The sequence below is a fragment of the Xiphias gladius genome, chromosome 17 (assembly GCF_016859285.1).
Source record: "Xiphias gladius isolate SHS-SW01 ecotype Sanya breed wild chromosome 17, ASM1685928v1, whole genome shotgun sequence".
Lineage (NCBI taxonomy): Eukaryota > Metazoa > Chordata > Actinopteri > Istiophoriformes > Xiphiidae > Xiphias > Xiphias gladius.
In genome coordinates, this window is record NC_053416.1 from 19,953,210 (window position 1) to 19,973,970 (window position 20,761).

The window sequence follows — 20,761 nt, forward strand, 5'->3', positions numbered from 1 at the left end:
CTATAATAACTGGAAATGCACCATGTGAATTACTTATCATAGTGTGTTACAAGACAGGTAATGAATTATGTTTGGCAGCTTAAGGCAGCAAAATTGTTGGCAGTTGCATTGCACTTACAGCGCTGGCTATGATTTTTTTTCTAATATGGACCTCTGCTAAGAACACCAGTGGTCACCCTGTGGATTGATTACTGTGCCTAGATATTATGGCTCCTGCACACCTAAGCTGCATTGCAACTTGGGTCCAACTGAGGGCAAGGAAATGCTCAGAGTAAACACAGTGTTGTCGGCACAGATGTCAGGGTTCACATTTATTTAGAGGGCAAACGCTCCATTAGTTGGGCTTTTTAATTAGCACACTTGTGAGAGAGGGTCATTAAGGATGTCTGACAGAGGACTTGCTGATGAGGAGGATGGAGCCACTGCTAACTCCGACCCGGATACCACACACATCCTTTCACACACCTACACAAATGCACACTCCTTCACACGTGCCCACACAAACACCTACACAAGCACAGATCTGCTTAAAAACCAATAACATTTCACACAGTCATCGGGAAACACAGCAAGTAAGCGTCACAGGTGCCACAACATTTCCACTTTGAAATGGCCACAGAACACAAACAAATCTCCCAGAAATGTCTCCATCGCCACAAGCACAGCACACGCAACGACAGCCTATTAAATCCATTTACATTTAAATACATATTCATAGAGAACATGACAGAAAGGAGGGGATTGTCATTGTACCATTTTCCGGGTGTTCGGTCTCTCCAATGCTGCCATCTGGAGTGGTTCTCTCATAGTGGTCCTCAGGCAGGGTCAGGGGTCCGATGCGAGGACCAGACGATGATTTACTGCTGGGAGTCTCCGATTCCTCCAAGCCGCTGTCATAGTAGCTGTGCTGAGAGGCATCCTGCAGGTCCTGCACAGGGTTAGTTGTGGAGAAGGTCACTCGCCGATGGGGATGCTAAAAAACAGAGAGACAACAAATGAATTTCTTCAAAATGAGGAAAGTATTTTTCAACAACACTATCTTTCTTCATTTATTTTTTGTTTCTGTGGATCCACTATGGTTGTATGGTAACAGTTACAGCTCAAAAGTCCACAATTTAAGTCTACTGTCTGAATTTTGCTGGCCTCCTAAAGAGCCTCTTCAAAAGTCAGAAAATAGTATTAAATATTAAACACTCTTAAATATTAAAAGCCTTTCACACTATTATTATTCTGAAGATTATATAAGGTAGAAATGTATGAACAGAGTGAGGTTATGGACTCCAATAATAAGAGTGTGCAAATTAGCAGCAGAAATTGAATAAATTGAGACAAAAAATACATACACTATTAAAAATGTCTCTTTACTATACCACAAAATTTAAATATCTCATTATGGGGCATGTCTTTAAATATTCTGTCTGATACTGTCCTGTATATGTAGAGAATGATTCAAATCTATTTGTATGCAGTGTATGTAATGCATACAAATTGATGTGTTGATGTCATGTATGTTCAAGAACTTGTGTTTAGATTAATGTGTCAACAAAACTGCTACATATATTGTTACCGAAAGAATCCTGGCATATGAATACTTTATGTGACATAAAACTCGGTCCACATTATCTACGATGATAAAACAGCAGGTGTAGTTCCAGGGCACAAAATGTGAAGGTGTGTATTTATTTTATTCATTTTCCATCTCATCAAGAGCTCCAAGTTGAAGTGACGAACAGCTTGTATTGAAAAATAACAGTGTACGAGTGCCATGCACACTATTGTCAGTAATTTCAGTATTGTCAGTAATAATTACACCCACAGCATTTACTTGGATAGAGGCAGATCAGTATATAGATGTACAACGAGATTCCTTTGTATGGAGACAATGTCTATACATTTGTACAGACATGAAAGCACATATTATATGCAAGTGTCATGGGGTTTTACAGAGAATGGGAATGTTAAAATGCACTATTATTGCTGTTATTATCATCATTAGTCAGAAAGAAGTTTCATTTTCTAAATCTGCCACTGCCAAATGAATTCTGATGACAATGATTGGTACACTAATCAGTAGCCCCAGTGAGCTACCTCCTATCTCCATATTTTAATATTTCCCTTTTCCACAGCTTGTGATGTTTAACCGAGTAGAAACCCAGACACTATTTCTGCACTTTAACTAAAAACGAAGCCCAAGGAGATCTAAACACGGCCAACAAAAGAAGAAAAAAAGAGCACTGGAAATATAGTTTGTGACAGTCAATGTTTTGCCAGCATTAGAATATATTACTAGATCTGCTTTAGCTGTTATATATTGATGAGATTTGATGAAAAAATAAAAATACTGCTGAAATCCTGAATTTGATAGCTTGAAGAAGAGCAGAGCACCATTATAATAAATCATTCAAGATCACACCCTTTATCAAATCGAATGGCTTGTAAATACAGTTAGGAGACCATTAAATTTCCTTTTCCAAAGATCAGTTTACTAATGGCTACTTACCACCGATCCACAACAGAAAGATGACTCCTTACAGTGCACATGCAATTGCACTTTTCCCCCCACACATGAGCAACTCTTGTAAAAGTCAGGAAAGCACTGATACAGCAGAACAGGCCTGCGTCTGCTGCATGAGTCAGCCGAGATCAATACCACGGGTCTCTCCTTTCTACCATTCAACCACTTTTCTGGCAAACAAATCCATGCTAGAAATCATTCAAACCATCAGCCTTTTAGTACATACACACTAGATACTGAGAAGTGCTTTTAGAGCTTAGGTAAGAGCTATCAACACCGTGTTCTTAATACCATTAGCAGGCTTCAAAAAGTTTCCAGACACCTGTTCGTCCCCCCGTCATCTCACTTATATATTTTTTCACTGCACAGATGCATTTCTTGGTCTTTCATGTAAATAATGATTACTCAAGTTTCGGGGTGCCTTATATGTTTTCTTCACAGCTTCTACATCATTACATCAATAAATCATACACAATACATAGTAAGAAAACTGTCTAGTACTTCTCAGATACCTGTAACATTTAATGGAACTTAATTTTCAAGCACAAATTTAAGATTCTTGAAAAATATCAAAATAATGGCTTTTTATATCTTTGTTTGTGATAGTGATTTTTATGCTTGCTGCTAAAATGAGAAAACGAGGGCAATGGGAGGTTTTGGGGGATTAAAATACGCCATTTTTGTTTTTCCTATTAAACATGCTCTTTGATGAGTGCATCTACACTCAGTAACATTTTTAACTGTGAAAATGTGATTCTCAACTATGTGTTGAGCTGAAAATACAAAGTAAGAACACGCCATTTATTATTAATTCCAGAAGAACTGAAATTACATTAACATTAGATTCTGAAAATACTACAGTACAGAGTGTGAAAATAGACCGTACTTAACAGGAAATCTGGATACAAAACTCCTCCGTCACACCAGATGATAAAGAGTTTTTCTACTATCGCTTCTGTGTTATTTCAATAAACTTACTGTTGACTTATGCAGCTGGATATTTCAAAAGGGCATTCTTAAATATGATTGGAAGCCTCTGAGACTCCACGACTTTTTAAATGTGAGGGGGCATTTAGTTGTTTAAATATGGATTCTTGCTTAAACTTCTCCTAAAGGCATCACTCCAGAGAGTCAGCATGTTTCCTGGGTATGATAACTAGCTAGGGCTGCAGAGATGGGAAATAGATTCTCCCTTTAGTTAGAGTACAAATCCTTTGCCAGGCCTTGGGGGCTGCAGGGATGCGGCAACACGCAAGGATGGAAGAGGAGGCTGAGCAGGAGCGGGGAGTTGGTCAGGCAGACACGGACGACGCTTTGGCTGGAGGGGACAAGCAGAAGGATTAGATTCTGGGAGACTGGAGGCGGGAGAGTGGGATTGTTTGGGCATTGTGGTACGAGTAAGAAGCTATGGGGCTGAGAATTAAAGAGGGGACAATTATGATGACATCTAAATTCATAACCCCATTTAGATTGGGCTAAAATGTCCTCATTTATACGCCTAATATTAAAACCCCAAAGCAGATGGAAAGACACAGCAGGAATCTGTCTTTGAAAGGGGACCAAGACACATTTTAATGTAGCAATGAACAGAAATCTGTCAGCAATCAATCAGCAACTACCCTACTACTAATCCTTTAGAGCTCAGATTGTGTTGCATTACTACCTTAAACAAAATGCACTTGAAGAAATAGCACAATCTACACCTACACTGAATGGCAACCTGTGCCTTTATTTCCTGTCTGCAGACTCACACATAATACTGATACTTCAAATACCTGAACTGGTCAACTTTGAATGAAAAAAAAATCCGCTTTTTTTTTTTTTTTTTAAGATTTATATATATTACATCATATGAGAGGTGTACACAATCAAGATAGATACAAGCTCAGTTCATTTCTTAGATTTTCACTTTACAATGAAAAGACCGAAGATAATTTTCTTCACAGACAAAAGAAAAAAATCTTTATCTCGCCACCATTAAATCTTTTTATAAACATTTAAAGCTTTGGTAATTTATGGAAATTATACTCTACACAAAGTAGGCGACATGTTGATTATGATTGATATTTCCTTCTTTATGTGGATACTGCAACGTTCTTAACATGCCTTAATATTGCCATCCAACTAGGAGGATAGCCTTTTCTGTATTTTCTAGGTGACAAAATATCAAATTAAAAAGCCTTGTCAGAGAACACAAACAATCTTAAGGCACTCTCAGACACAGCAAGGAAAGAGGGGACATTAAAAACCTTTGATGTGCCTGTATTTGAGGTTGTCTTTGTTAATTAACAGAACTATTGATGCAATATAAAAAACATCTATAACAAAAGACATTTGACTTCATAAGAGCTTCTCTCCCAAGCCAACATAAAATATAGGTGCATACACACAGTATACATCTAGTGGGGTGGATTATAAAGACAACGCAGTTTTACAACCTCTGAGTTGCCACATCAGATATTCAAACAATGACGTAACTTAGCTTCAAACAACAACTGGTTATGGTTAAAGTGATAAGCAGATAATCATGAGTTACGATCTATGTGAATTAAATTATGAGTTTGAGGCTTAAGGAAAAAGAGAAGCCTGCTGGCCTGAACTTAAGAGTGCATTTGAGGTTATGTAGAGACTGATAGCCCATATCAGATTTTTGTCACACTGAGATCAAATCAGATTTAAACAACATTTATGGGTGGTTTTGATATGATTTAAAAATTGGTTTTCAAACTGTCCTTTACATCACTTGAAATTTGACACATAATAGCGACGTCATGTCCAAAGAGCTGTTAGCCCTGTTAGCTGGCTGCGACTGCTACAAAAACATGTATCAACCACCGCTGTCACTAATGTTGTCTGGTGTGATGGAGGACTTCTGCACTGAGACTAGATATTGCTATGGTGTGAAGAGTAAGAGGATACATCTCCATTATTCACCTAGCCTGCGGCTTGTCGTTTTGTTTCTATATTGGAAAAATGTGAATGTGTCGTTTCCACAGCAACTGACACAAATGGGTTATCATTAACAGTTATATCTAATCACTGCCAAATAAAAGTGTGGACAGTCTGTGCTAAAGATTGGATTTGAAATAAAAAATAATGTCTTTGCCTGCAGCTTGAATAAAGGAATAAAAAGGGAATTCTGGGGGAAAATAGCTGTGCCTAAGCAACAAGGATAGCATTTGGTGACTGTGGAGCATCTCTATTGCCACTGCTGATTTGCACCACTGATTACTAATGGGACAGCAGACCCCACTGCTGTTGTGCTCCTCCCATAGCACAGAGTTCCCGGTCCATTGTGAATGCCCCGGAGCTACCTGACACCACTCTGCCGTCAGGTGCCCTCTCATCCCGCCAAGCCTCACTGATTGCCAGTCCACAGGGCTGCTGGTACTTATGCAGATGAGAAAGCTTTTCCATCTTCTCTTCCACCTTTTGAGCAGACTTCCAGCAGAGTTGCAGGTCAGTTAGATTCAGTGTTTGAATCTCTGCCTCATGTTTCCAAGTTGGCATTTCTTTTTTGACTGACCTTTGTGTGAGCATTTGGTGAGGAAGCTGGTGACTGCATTGTCTGTGATTTAACTACCTTGTAGAAATAAGTCCTTGGTGTAATGTATTTCACAAGAAGCCGCAGCTTAGTCAATTGTACATATGATGGGACTAGATACAATCCATATAGTGTAGAGAGAGTGGTGATGGACAGAATATTAACATAATAATAAAGTACATTTAATAAAAAAGATAATTATGTTTATGTTATTACTATAATAATAATTATAGCAGAATATTACTCTGTTGGTTCTCTAAAAAAGCAGCTTTGATATTAATTTTAATAACAATACATCCCTTAATATCTACACCTGAATTTCAAGCCAAAGTAGTTGGTACCCCATTTATGCCACTCTGATTGCATCTCAATTTGTGTGACTCTGACTGCTTGCTAAAATATATATGGATGAAGTCAAATTGCTTAATTTTTATGAATTAATCATAAAAGAATCCTTTTTAATCAATCCAGGTATCCATTTTCCTCCAATGACAAATAACGACATGTGCTAGATTGGTGTAGAGTAGTAAAAATAGATGATATCCTACTTGTAAAACTAATCTGATTTTGCTTCTCACTAACGTTATTTCATTGTTATGTGAAAATGCTTTTGTCCAAAAGCTGAAATAATCAATAATACAGCAAGTACCCCAATATTGTATCTAAGTAAACATTTATTATTGTTTTTCATGTCCAGTGGGTAAGAATATATTTGTCACAGTTAGTTTGTTGAAAAATGTTTTTATTTAAATTTTTTATTACACAGAGGTATTGTTTAAGCTGAGTCACTGTGACCAGTGAAAGATGCTGAATATTCAGAATTTCTGTTGGAGGAGCAAAGCAAAACAAGAGCCTGAGTGTCATAACTTTGAAGAAGACACATGAATGAGGAAAATAACCAACTAAACAGAATCATTGCTATGTTGTATAGCAACTTGGGTGCAACTTGCAAGTGGAAAATAAGGGTGCAGTTAGGGTGTCTTGTCTTTTCCTCTAATAAAAGTAGAGTGGTAAAATGGGAGGATTTAGAAGGTAAAGAGTGCAGTCAACAGTATGTTTGACACAGAAAGGTAGAGAAAACGGAATCTGTAAGGATATGAACATGAGCTGAGTTTCATTTACCACGATCAGCCAAAACACTAAAAAGTGTTAACTGGTTTTAGCGTTGTGGCTGATCGCTGTGGTTTAAAATGGAGTGTTTTAACCGGTTGGGAAGCCAACCAGCTCTAGTATGCTCTACTGGAATGCCCTCAACTTTTAAAGCAGCAGGAAACCTATGTGGCCCTGTTAATCAATCCTGAGCTGAGGTATATCGTTTGTGTGCTGGAGCTGGAGGCCAGACTTTTCCTATTGAATCACAGTTATGCTTCTCTCAGATATTATGAAATGAGTTTTCTGCCCATGTTAAAGGAAACGGCTGATGTCTCAGTGCCGTTGTGATATGAAAAATTCAATTTAAAAGGATGAGAGAAAGAATAGTGCACGGCCTATTTTCATTCCCCCACACTGAGAGATACGAGAATGATGTCCTATTGTGTGGAGGAAATGATGCCAATCGTACTGCAGAGAAATTCCTTCATAATTCAATTCAATTTCTTCTAAATCCCGATGGCAAGCTCCTCTGCCAAAGAGCAGCAGAATGATGGAGACAAAAAGGGAGGGCTGGAGACTAAGATGGAAGCAGGGGGACTAAAGATTGAGACTGAAACAATGGAGAAGTAGAGACAGAATCACAAAGAGCACCAAGACTGACTGAAAGGTAAGAGGAGGAGAAAACGATACAAGGTGGAGGGGAAGTGGATAGAAGAAAAACGTTTTATTAATGATTCATTTTGATCACAGTGGCATTTTAAGTACAGCCAACTAATTTTCTCTAATTACCTCGCTGCTGTGTCTGACAGAAGCAGAGAAAATCATTTTTGCTGAGATCTAACATTACAAACTGCTTATTTTAGTGAGGCAGTGTTCAGCCTGGTACACTGGTGTATGGTATAGTAAATCCATAGCATATACAGTACATCTTCCATCATTCAAAGTGTACTATTAGTTACAAAATGTGCATTTGACAGCCTGTGAGAGTTCCCCCAGTGTAGGACCTAGAATTTCCATTTAGTTACCGTGTTTGCAAGTACATCCTGGCTCTGGCATTTTGGGCGTGTATGCAGGAATCAATGAGCTGCTGCCTCTGAAGGCACAGAAAAAATGAGCTGCACCCACAAATATGACAATGAAGAAGTGCACCTCTCAGTGTATGCAGCAAGCATAAAACCATAAAGACTAAAGCAGTTTCAAAGGAAATGCATATGGAACTGTTTTTATTTTCCATTCCACCATTATGTCCTCCATTCTCATCCCATATACTCCTCTCTCTTTTCTCTCTTTCTCTCTGTCTCTACACGCACACACACACACACACACACACACACACACCCACACACAGTTGTTTTTGTAGGTGCAATAGCTCCAAGGCAAGCAGCGTGGAATTGGAGTCTTCAAAGAGTCTTGGATTATCAAAGAGACACAGCTACCAGAAAACTAGGGGACACGCTGGAGAGGGGGAGGGAAGAACATAAGCGAGAGGCGGGGAGGGGGAAAGAGAGCAGAGGAGTCAGCATGGGTTTGGGTGGAGGATGAAGTGATCAGACAGGGGAGGGGTGGGGGTGAGGGGTGCATAAAGACCAGGAGTCCCTTTGTTCATGTACTGTAAATGGAGAGAAAAAAGGCTGGAGTGAATGCATTAAAAAACAATCACATAGACCTTAATGGTCTTGATAGGCAAGACTGAATTCGCATTCTTCACTGTCGGTACTGCCGCCTATTGTGGAATATTCTGCACAGAGAATTTCATTTCAATGGGAGCACTGGCCTTGAAATACCATAATGTTGTCACAGTAAAACCAAGTATTACTGCAGCAGGACCCACCATGTGTGAATATAGCTGCCACATCTAATGATAAATCTGACTGTTCACGCCATTCCATATGACAGGATGTGGGAGTGCTGGTGTGAATGCATCATCCTTCGACAAAAAGCTCTCCGTCAGCCCCTCTGTCCCACAATGAGCTATGGATGTCTCTTTTCTTCCATTACAAGAAGTGAGTGTATGAAACTGATTCTGGTCGGTTCCCTGCTGTCAGCTGCGGGGCATCATTCAGCAATGATCCTGTCCCACTGCCATAGCTATCACACATAAACCTCCCACTATCACTGAAGGGGTTTGAACTAAATTAGGCTAATTTAGTGTCTGATGAGAGCGTAAAATGATTCTAACACAACATCAAAAATAAGCCAAAGTCCAAAAAGTCCCTAATCTTCGCTTTGCACAGCTCTTCTTGTGAAAGATCCTTGTTTGAACAAAAGTGATCCCCCTTGCCTGCAACCGTTTGGAAATATTGGGGCATGCCATGACTTCATCTTTTCTGACACAGGTAGTGGAAAGTTGTGTCACAACACAAGTTGTTGAACTCTTCTCAAAAATTACATTTGCGCCTCTGCATAGACAGACCAAATGTGCCGATGTTCCATGCTATTTTAAATGGCACACATGCACAGAAAAATAGATAAAAACCAAAAAAACCCAAAACCATATATACATAGTCCAAAATATGGAATCTTGACTGCTGTTTTTAAGCCACAGTTTGCTGATATAATGAACTAATAAATACCTCCCATTCTAAGTATAGCATCTGCACAGACGTTTGCTCATTATCTAATAATCACATAATCTTTTTGTGTGTTTTTCAGTTGGATTACAATTGATACATCAGATAAAAAAGAAGAAAAAACAAAAAGAAAAACATTTCTTTGAGTTTGTGTGGGTGTGAATTTCAAATATATAGTAAGTTAGAGATGATTAATAATACACAATATATTTTGGTTAATTGGTATTTTTATGACATAATGAAATAGGATGATGGAATGGGGAAACACAAATGTAATATTCTTTGGTGTCAAGAGAGATTTGGAGAGGAGGGATGAGCTTTGGAGAAGCCAGAGAAAGGATCAGTGGTAAAACTTAATTGGGAAGGGCACAGGATTAAAATTTTGATTGGGTTAGGGTGTAGATAGTGATGTCTTTTCTACCGACACTCTCATTGTCTTAAGCTGTGGGGACTAAATATGCTAATATGAAGGAGCTCATAGGGCCAAAAGAAATCTTAAAGAGTGAACACGATTCTTTAGAGTTGGGGGTTTGCACGCAAAGTGCTAATAGACACTCTGGAATGGAATCAGTGCCCCGAACAGAGGAAACGAGAAGCAAATAGAAAGGAGAAATGGAGGATACAATATTGAGAAACAGAAGAAACTGCTGTTTGGTAGAAAAGACAGTGATCTGAATTTAGAAAAGATTTCACTAATGAAGTTGTAGTGAATATGCCCACATAAATTACATAAAACAGCAGGAGAATGACTTTGAGTTTTAAACACTGATTGGCTGTTTAATTTTACCATGTTCATCCATTCCCCATCAACATCAGGATTTAAACAGTTATTTGAGCTTTAAATATCTAATTGGCATTTATTGAAATATTGCTGCATTTTATTCCCTCTTTAAATCATTTTTCATATGTTTTGTTTTCCCAATGTAAAGGGTCCAAGTTCAGGCTGACCAATTCAGATTGAAAGTTTCATCTGTTTCTCTTTGAGTGATTAAACTTTATGAAACTCAGTTTCTTTTAGTTGATCCTCCGACCCAACATTAACACTCCATTGGAGGCCAAGGGACATTTGCGGGCTAAATAATTTCCAGCAATCAAAACAGCAGTTGCATTTAGAAGAGAACCGTTGTGAATTAGAGTGACTACAAATGTATCTTTGATGCAGGCCAGGGGGGTGCAGGGTACGTGAGAAGCAGGGAAGGCTCTGGTAAGTACATTGATGATTATATCCCTATACTATAGTGTAGAAAGGCTAATTTATGTTACAGTGAGGACTCAACTAGGGTCCTGTAGAACATTACAGACAACAGCGTCCTTTATGCATTCTATGTTTGTATGTTTCACTTTTATATATACTGCATATACAGAATACTGTACACAATATAGCCCTCGTGATCGCTTATTATGTAAAACAATCTGCAAACTGCCTTCAAAATGGAAACGCTACAGAAATTGCTGTTGTTATCTTTATATTATGTGTTTTTGAGAATCAGTCTCCCACCATAACTATGGATTCACATCACTACACATGAAAAAATGGTGACAGTGATTTTAATACTACCAGAAATTTGGCTTCATCTTAAAAACTGACATGTCTGACCTCAGCAGGATATTTTAGGTGGCATATATTTGCACCGTGTGACTCTGCAGCTCTGAAACCAGAACATCACTCCCTCTTTGGTTGAAACTCCTCTGTTGAGAGACAGTCAGTACTTCACTGGTGGTGAGTACACTTCTTTTGACAGAAAGAGCTGAATTTATTGGCTATGACAGAGGGCAGCCCTTACCACAACTAAGATATGTAATTTATCTTAATCAGGCCTCTTTTATGTACTCCAGGTAAAAAATCTTTTGCTCAAACCCTATTGATCTAACACTATTAACTTGAGCCAGAATCTGTGCTTGAAGCTTAAACTGGAGTCCCTAATTTCTATGCCTAAAACAAGAGAAATAAGATTTCACACAAATGTCTGGATTTGGCTCCAAAGTTTGTCAGATCACATCTGGTCATGTTCAATAATGTTGCTGAGCAGACACCTTGGCAGCTATGCAAATTGCGATATCAGTGCACAGTATGTTTCGGGTATGGGTTCAAAGCCCTCTAATGGCCAACTGCAGCGAAATATTTTTTTGATCTAAATATTGTCCCAAGGGCAAGTTTCCAGTTCAATCTCCAAAAGCTCTGGTGCTAAACAAAGCTAAATTAAAGGCAAGCAGAATTTAAAGGAAATACATGAAAAAGAGTAAAGTCAGTGGTCTGATTTCCCACCATGCTGATGGAGGAGTAAGTAAGGAGAAAGAGGTCACAGATGCAGACTTGTGTACATTGTTCGCCATGTATGCCACTGGAATTTTTACCCGAAGGAGGAACTTTTGTGTTATCAATTCACAGCTTTGTCTGACATGGATTACGAATGATATGTGCAGCTTACAATACATTTTCTAGTTGTTTTAGCTTGCAAGCAGTTGCTTCAAGTTCTGTGAAACCAATCAATATTTACTGTTTTTAAGCCCAGAGCAGAAGTTGCGCAGTCAACACACCTAAATAGCTGTCTTTGGGCCAGTATATACTTTTTAGTGCAGTCATGTCAACAAAGAATGGTAAACTCAATTGAACAAGATTTCTGTCAAGTCCCCACTTAGATGTTTTGATAGTTCTTGAAGTGTATACTCATTGCAGATTGCCAGGTAGCTTCTCTCTTGTATCTCCATTCTCCATCTCCTATTATATACTGTAAAATAACTGTCCCTCTGGAAGACATATCAGGAGTTAATAACACCAGAATGGAAAGATAGACAGAGAAGAACATGGGCTGATGCAGGAAGTAAAGAATCAGACATGAGAGAAATTAATCCTCAGTATCCACTCACTGCTGGGTACCTTATTGCCTCTCAAACTTCCAATCTTCAGAGTTAATATCTCTATTGCTGCAGCATCTGGCTGAGAAGCATGCATATACTTCCATCTGTTTGAACTGGAACATAATTGGATTGGGAAGAGGGATGAAAAAGCCTTCAACCCTACTTAAAACTTTTTTCTTCCTGGCCATCTTCTAATATGTGTGTGAGAGAGTGCAATTCTGTGTTTCAATGTGCGTGTGCATGCACATGTATGTGTTGTTATTAACAGCAACTCTCACAGTCTCGCTTGTCTTGATTTGTTATCCTGCATAAGCGATGTCCCAATTGGCAATACATTCCAAGAGCTGGGAACTTAAATGTGTCTGCATCTCATTCTTGCACCCAAAGTAATCCTTTCCATGCAACTGGATGGGGAGCTCTCATGCTCCTCCATCTTATCAAGGAACTAAAAAATCATGCTTAATTAGATTCACAGTGACCTTTTTCATCTCTGGCTACACGCGCCCAGTCACAGCCGAAGCAGGATGTGTTCTCAACATTGATCTCTCTGCAGACCCGGGGATTGAGAAGAGCCCGGTGCAGTGAAACGAGGCAGAAAAACAACATATCAAAAATCATCAGATGAAGAGATTACTCTGAGTGAGCTGCTCTGTGTGTTGAGGCCTTTAGGAGTTAGTGCGTTTTTGTGAGAAGAGCTCTGTAATCCACCTACTGCATCTCAATCATAGTGCAAACAGACTGACACACACACACACAGTATCAAGTCCCGCACAAACATGTACATGTAATCCTACTGCATTTCTCATTCCCAGATCCTACCTCCAGTTGCATCTCCTTTTGCATTCTTTTACCCTGCTCTCTCAGTTCTGCAACAGCAGTCTGCAACTGAGGAATGATCTTCCTGCAGGCTTCAAACAAAAGATGACTTACAACTTCCATCCGGAAAAAAATAGATTCCCTGCTGATAAAGCCTGAACATACTAATCCGCCATTTCCAGGCAAAGGGGAATGCAAATTTTCAAGGTACATACATGTATTTGCAGTGTCACATTATAAATACCATATACATGTATATCACTAAAAAGAGAGCTATGAAGACATCTAATCAAACTGCATTGAGTGAAATCTTGAAGAATATGAGCAGATTTGTGTTTGTCAGTCTCCCTGCAGCTTTGGTAATACCATGGGGGAATACACTAGACACAGTTGATACAGATATGGTATGATATTGATGACAGATTTGATTAGTCCACTGATGAAATTTTGGTGGAGTGCTCCACAATGGGCTTTAGACAGAGCCCCAAAGCAGAATATCTAGTATGAATACTCTATTGCCATATCCTTTCAGAGCTCATTTGAGTCATATCTGACATATTTATGGCTCATCATGTCATATCGTAGCCATCAGAGTACAAGCACCATAAACCATTTAAATACTGTGGGCCATGCTGTCATCTCCTGTTAGTAACATATGTCTGATAGATGCATAAGAAGAGGCACTCAACTTGATTCTTTCATAGTGCTGCAGAGAAGCTGGAGCCCAGAGTTGGTGAATTTGCTGGCAGGAATGATTTTTCAAGGAGACCTATTTATTTGAATAAAAAACTGACTGCTTTATATTGAATGGAACGCACGAGGGACAGAGATACTGGAAGCATAGGAAAATACAAGAAACAGGAACCTTATCTGGATACAGAATGGTACAATATGTTTTTAAGGAAGTTAAAAGTTGCACCCAAGAAATCTATAATGATCCTTTGTTTGCACCTAACAGAGTTGCCTGGCAACAGAACTAGAGCTCTGCAGTGAATTAAAGTGTCAAACGAAATACATTTGTAATCCAACGGCAACATGGATTAAATTTTAGACAGTAGGAGTGCCTCTTGGACAAGATTTCAATAGCTAGCTGGGCTAAGTGAATTGGAAAAAGGCAAATCATTTTCTGTGCCTTAATAACTTTCAGAACAGACTCGTACCTGAATATGGATGGTTGAATGAGCACAAAATAAGTTAAACTAATTAACTGTGTAGTTTTAAAATGGGCTGTTGAAATGGATGCAGTTATTCATCTGCCTCTAGCCGGATTCTAAGAAATATCACGAGGGTGGACAAGAAGCTGATAAATCATGATAGCATATGGATAAGTGTCATACCTTTATCCTCTGAAGTATTGATTAACTCATACACAGAGCCGCTGTGAGAAAACACATTTCCTGTTCGTATTCGGGCTCTATCAGCTAAAAATCACATCAGAAATGGGTTCATGGAAAACAATGCTTCTAATATGCTTTATGTATGAACAAGATGAAAAGGCTTAGAAGCACTCTTGCTACCCCAAATTCTTCTCTCTGTCTCAAATGCTACACACACACACAAATAAACTGTTTTATAAGCAGACTGCTTATTTTTCTGCTAAACAATGTTAAGCATTTACACAAAGGGACCCAAATGAGCCTCTGATTAAAGATAGAACCAGTGCCCAAGCAACCATCACAGCTCCTCTCAATCCCACATATGCATGATTAATACATCAAACAACATCAGTTCTCCTTCTTCTTCCACTTGTCAATGAGAACACACATGCACACGCACACACACTCACACACGAGTGCATACACCCCCGTGCACACACAGGCACAATGTACCCAAATCCTTACAGGACTGCTCATATACACACAGACACTGCCCCCTGCATCATGGTTAATACATCAAACAGCATTAGCTTCCTCGATTCCTGAAGCTTAGACAGACACGGTTCTGACAGCCCATGATTCCTCGTTGGCTGCCCCCCCCTCCAGCTTCCCCACTTTCTTTATTCCCTATGAAGTCTGTTTGGGTGGTTACAGAACATGCTGCCAAAATAGATTCACTTACGTATTACCTTTGCTTTTTGTAAGCTTGTATAATGTCATGTTAGAAAGCCATCGCTACAATAAGATGACACTGCTGGAGCTTTAGAGGCTTGGGAGATGCAACAACAACAACCGAAAGCCCTGGTCAAAAAACTCTTTATTTTATAAGATTTCCATATTCTTCTGACATCAGCAGATATTTATAACCATGCATATCCAGGAGTTGCTTTTGTACCATCGATTGATGGAATTAAAACAAAGTCCCCAATCAGCATCAAATATACAGGCTGTCAACTAAATTAAAACATCAAATCTAACCTTTGCAATTCAAATATGCTTTTTTGGGGGGAAAGGGAAATCTTACTATCATCAATGAATCCTCAGTGAATATAGAGAGCAGGTGGCTTATTGGATCATGGTCTAATAAAATGAACATTCATTAATATATATTTACCATAGAGTGCTTTGTAATTACCATGAGAGGCCTGTACCCTTCCAATGCAATCCTGCATATGGTCTCCATTTGATTTTACATTGCTTTCAGCATGATATTGATTTGAACTTGATATTAGAGATCCGAGCTGTAGTCTTTCCATAAATTAGTAAACAACAATCTCTGACTTTCCTGTAATAAAACTCAACCACAGAGGAAGTATTAGTCATAGTATATCTCCCCTAATACTATCGACAAACTGTCAGTTTTTTTGATGCTTTCAAAATCAAATGAATAAACATGCTGTTCCCTCCAGTCTCCATCTGTTTTCATTAACGCAAACACTATAGCAGTTCTAAAATTTCTGAAAAAGATATAAAATTTAATGCCCAATATTTACCTTATTCCAATTCAAACTAGAGAATGCTGTTATGTGCGAAGTGGTGTGGTATCTTTGGATATCTAATCTTATTTTAGAGTGAACAAGGGATTTACGAATGAGCCTCCTAGACTGAAAAGACACATGCAGCAATGTTACTTTTTTCCAAAATACTTTCATTGGCTTAAAGTAGTAACATCACGATTTTGAATGGTATCCAATGAGCATTACTCTTCACCAAATACAAAAAACAAAATGAAGAGAGGTTGTGTGTGTTATGGATAGCCTACTGGGCTACTGATAGTGTAGCTTAAGTGCAGGGAGCCTCACATGTGATCTGTTATACTGCAAATCCTCAAAAAGAGGATAAAGAGGCTTTAAAACCACATTTACATCTCAAGAGCAGCATCCCGCTGATAAATACAGATTGTGGTATTTGACCCTGTCCATCAGCACATTGAAAGCCTCATGGCTTCTACACTATAGAGTCACACACCAACCATTGTCACTAACAGACAGAGGGATACACTACATGAACTCTAAATAATAGCACCAGTTAGTGAGACATGGGGAACAACTTGGGGCAAGTCAACTATGACTTCTGAATTTTCCAGAATTTTGCTCCGTTATTTGACCTTTTATTTGATCATAATTTGATCATTATTTTCATATTACATGAAAACATTTTCTTGATTTTAACTCTCAGTCTTGTGTTTGAAAAGAGTGCAGAGTCTGTTGTGAATTATGTTGTATGTCACACAGATCGATAGGCTTCCTAAAAGCCACCATGCTATATATGTTCCCTCATAACATTCAACAACAACCTTAAATGTCAATACTGATCACCATCTGCTAGTTATTTTCAGTACTACCTGAAAGGAATTAACTTCACAAGATTGCATCCAATGGCAGCAGGAGCATGGATCTTGCTCCTCTAGCCATGGGCATATTGTTATTGCTGAAACCAGCAACCAACAGTATGTTTCTGAGACATGCCAAAGATTCCAAATTCGGTAATGTGTCACCGTGGACTTATTAGTTAAAAATACAAACAAGAGAACAACTATGTAGATTAGCTGTGTCTTCACAAAGAAAAAATTACCTTGTTGTTCAATAATATCTGACAGGAGATAACAGTTTATAGTTATTAATATTTATCCCTACAGAGGATTTTCTCAAAGAGTGTAACTGTTTATTAATTAATAGTTCTGTTTTCTTGGAGAGAAAATACTCTCAAGTCTGTAATGAATGTAATTAATGATTGTAATTATTAAGGGTGAATTTGTGTTTTATCAGCCTTGAAGTCCATTAATTGGAAATATTTTATTGTCCCCACAATCTAATGCAAAGAAAGACTGTGGATTGGCTACTAACTGTCTGTCTACCCATTCATCATGCACATTGATTGATCAGATTTTGACAAAAGAGCAGGGTATAATGGATGCCATAACTTTAAGCATTTTAAACTAAAAGTTAATTGGCCTGATTACAGAACATACTTGCGAGGTCTTTCCATATAACATACTGTATGTGGGCACACGGCTCATTACAGTTAACATCATAGACACTGACATTAGCTTGTGAGGTGGGAATTAAATATTTAAACTGGATGGGAGAACATCATACATGAGTTGACAACTCACATTTATTTTTTTATGCGATAGATACACAGCATAGAAAATTCACTGAACAGGGTAATGTTACCCACTGTAGCATTTATAGGCTATAGTTTGCAGCTCTTGTCCCTAGATGGGCTTAAAAAAATCATACACAGTGTGATGAAAAAAACATATATAACTGTACAAAACACACACTATAAACAGACAGTATAAATGACAAACAAAGTACCAGAAAAGTCCATCAAATTCTAAGGTGAGCTGTATAGCTATGCTTCATAGCTGGTTCAAAATTTGCCTTAAAATGGTCCCTGGTATGAGCCTCTTTGAGCTCTGTAGTGGGGAGTTCCGCATATTGATCCCCTGAATAGAGAAAATTCCCTGAGTAACTGAGCCAGAAACCCTGAGAGGCTTCACCATGTCACTGAGCGCAAAGAGCAGTTATAAAAACATTTATAGATACAGTCAGTTTAGCATCGCAGAGTCAATGAAAGTTGTTGTGCTTAATGTCTCGAGAACATATGAATAATGAGGTCTTATTGACTTGCAATCCAAAATCTATATAGTATGAGACCTGCTGACTACTGATGATATAGAGTCTTAATAGTCTTGATTATTGTAGAGGGTGGTTAAAAAAATGAACTTTTACACCAACTTCAATGCTCAAAAAATATCAATTCAATTCGTAAAATTACTGTACATTAACACCCTTGGGGTGTCAATGTACAGCATGTACAGTACAGTAATGTACAATAACACTTGATGGGTGTTAGTGTATTTAAGTTTACTTTTGCAATCTTGCTTAACATTTCTGCACTTTTCTCGTAATCAGTGAAGACCAAGACATTTTACATAAATGCTCGATGTTAAGTGTTAGTCATAAGTTTTTGAATCATGCTGCACTAGATTAAAAAAGCTGCTACAATGGTGTGCAACACATTACTTCTGCTAATTATACAAATCCTCAGCTACACTGACAGTAAAGCTAGAGTTTTCCTGAATCTCAACTGATTTACTGACATTGAATTTCAGAGACTGCAGATCATCAGATAGGCCTGGGTTGATAACCGTGTTATTTGATGGAGATAATGAACAACCACTCTAGGAATTCAGCTGTTTTCTTCTGTCAGACATTAGAGGCATATGAGAAAAAAAATAGCTCTATTTCCCTGGTGGCATTTTAGTGACATTTTGATATGAAGCATCTCTGGTGAGCTGGGCAGAAATGTAGTATATATGTTCAAATAAAAAATTTTCTGTGCCAGATAACTACCTTGTATCATTTATCTCAGTTCGATTGCTGAAGCTAAAATCCAGATGACCACCCTAAATCAATAAGAGGAAATTAAATGTGTGTTCTTTATCTAATCCTTATAACTTTTCTCTCATAACAAAAGTGTGTTTTCACATTGTGATAGTGGCTAACACTGTTCCTGGGCTGATGAAAGCAGTGGCAAGGAGGTTAAATTTTAGAGTGAATACAGGTTTTCACTAGTGTTGGAAGTGGTTTGTGATGCTTTTCCCCTTTCCAAAACTGAATGAGAACAGACCTGGATGACTCATTGGCACTATGGTAGTAGGTTCCTGCCTTATTTATGAGAGCTGGTGGTTTTCTCCTGCGTTTCTCCTAGACCCAGTGATTCATGAATGGACTAGACAGACAGAGCCTGCAATTGTAGAGGTGCATTGGGAGCAGTGGATATTGAGGATTAATTTCTTTCCTGTCAGACTGTTATTCCCAACCCCCATCAAATCCATCTCTCTCTTGCTCCCTATCTACAATGACTTTCCCATTTCTTAGTTTAATAGTGTGAAGCACAATTATTTGTCCACTGCCTGACAAATGGTCCGAATATTACAACAGAGTAACCCTCAGATATACTGTAGTATATATTATTTTGTTGTTGGTTATAATGATTAAGACACCATCAGTAAAATTCTAGCTTGTTTTTCAAGCACTTACAGGGTTTTATTATTTGCATGGTGGACCCAAGCTGAGAGAATAGTTGGCCCATTATCCCGCAAGGTGATGCAATCAAAGGTTCAAGGAGTGAATGAAACAGTATATCTGGCGGTGTTAATGCAACTAATCTCAATTATGTCCTGGCTATGGCAGGATCTGGGCCTTTTCTTGCATACTGATTATATTGTATTGTCCTGGGGATCAAATGGGGAATGCCCACTTGTTTGATTGCCTTAAATGATGAAAATCATGCCACATCCTGTCACAGTTGGAACTGTTAGACAGTTAACTTGAAATGTAGCTCGTGTCTCCAGTTTCATTGACACAGTAGGTGTCCAGAGGAATCTTTGAAATAGATGAATATGTCCTGGTTTCAACAGTATGCGTCCCTAGGTATGCAGTTTTTGGCAGATTGTTAAATATTCCTTTCTAAGTAATGTTCCTTCTGCATCCTGACCCACAAAAATCAAACCATAAAACAAACAGCTATAACCCCATGTGGGGTTATTTCTGCAGCTGTTGATGGTTCCTTAGCTGCTGACAAGCCAGTCAATCACAACAGAAATAGTTTCAACCATCTTCATGACATTGATTCTGAAGCAACTCCTCCTGTCTGACAGGGGAGGTTGCTGACATTTTGCATTTCACCTCACCAAACAAAAACTGCTCAACAAAGACCTCTTGCTAGAATCCCTTTATCATTGGCTCATACTAAGGCAGCTAATGATATTCAGAAACAAGCAAATCAAGGGAATTTTAACCTATTTTGAAAGTACATTGGGTCAGTGCAATGCCACTTCATTTGTTTGTTCGAAAGTAAACCTGTCATACACAGTAGTACAATGTGGTTACTTTGGCCTGAATTTGCTCAAGTAATGCATACAGGTACCTACTGTCCAGTATGTTATGCCTGATTCAACCAATGAGATCTACCAATT

At 38.5% G+C, this 20,761-nt stretch overlaps 1 protein-coding gene across 1 annotated transcript in view; it reads right to left on the reverse strand.

Annotated features, from left to right (window-relative positions):
• pcdh1a (protocadherin 1a) overlaps nucleotides 1-20,761 on the reverse strand; it is an 85,157-nt gene that overhangs the window by 22,514 nt on the left and 41,882 nt on the right. The window contains exon 4 of the mRNA XM_040151148.1: nucleotides 754-973. Coding sequence (XP_040007082.1) covers nucleotides 754-973 — 220 coding nt within the window. The remainder of the gene's footprint in view (nucleotides 1-753; nucleotides 974-20,761) is intronic.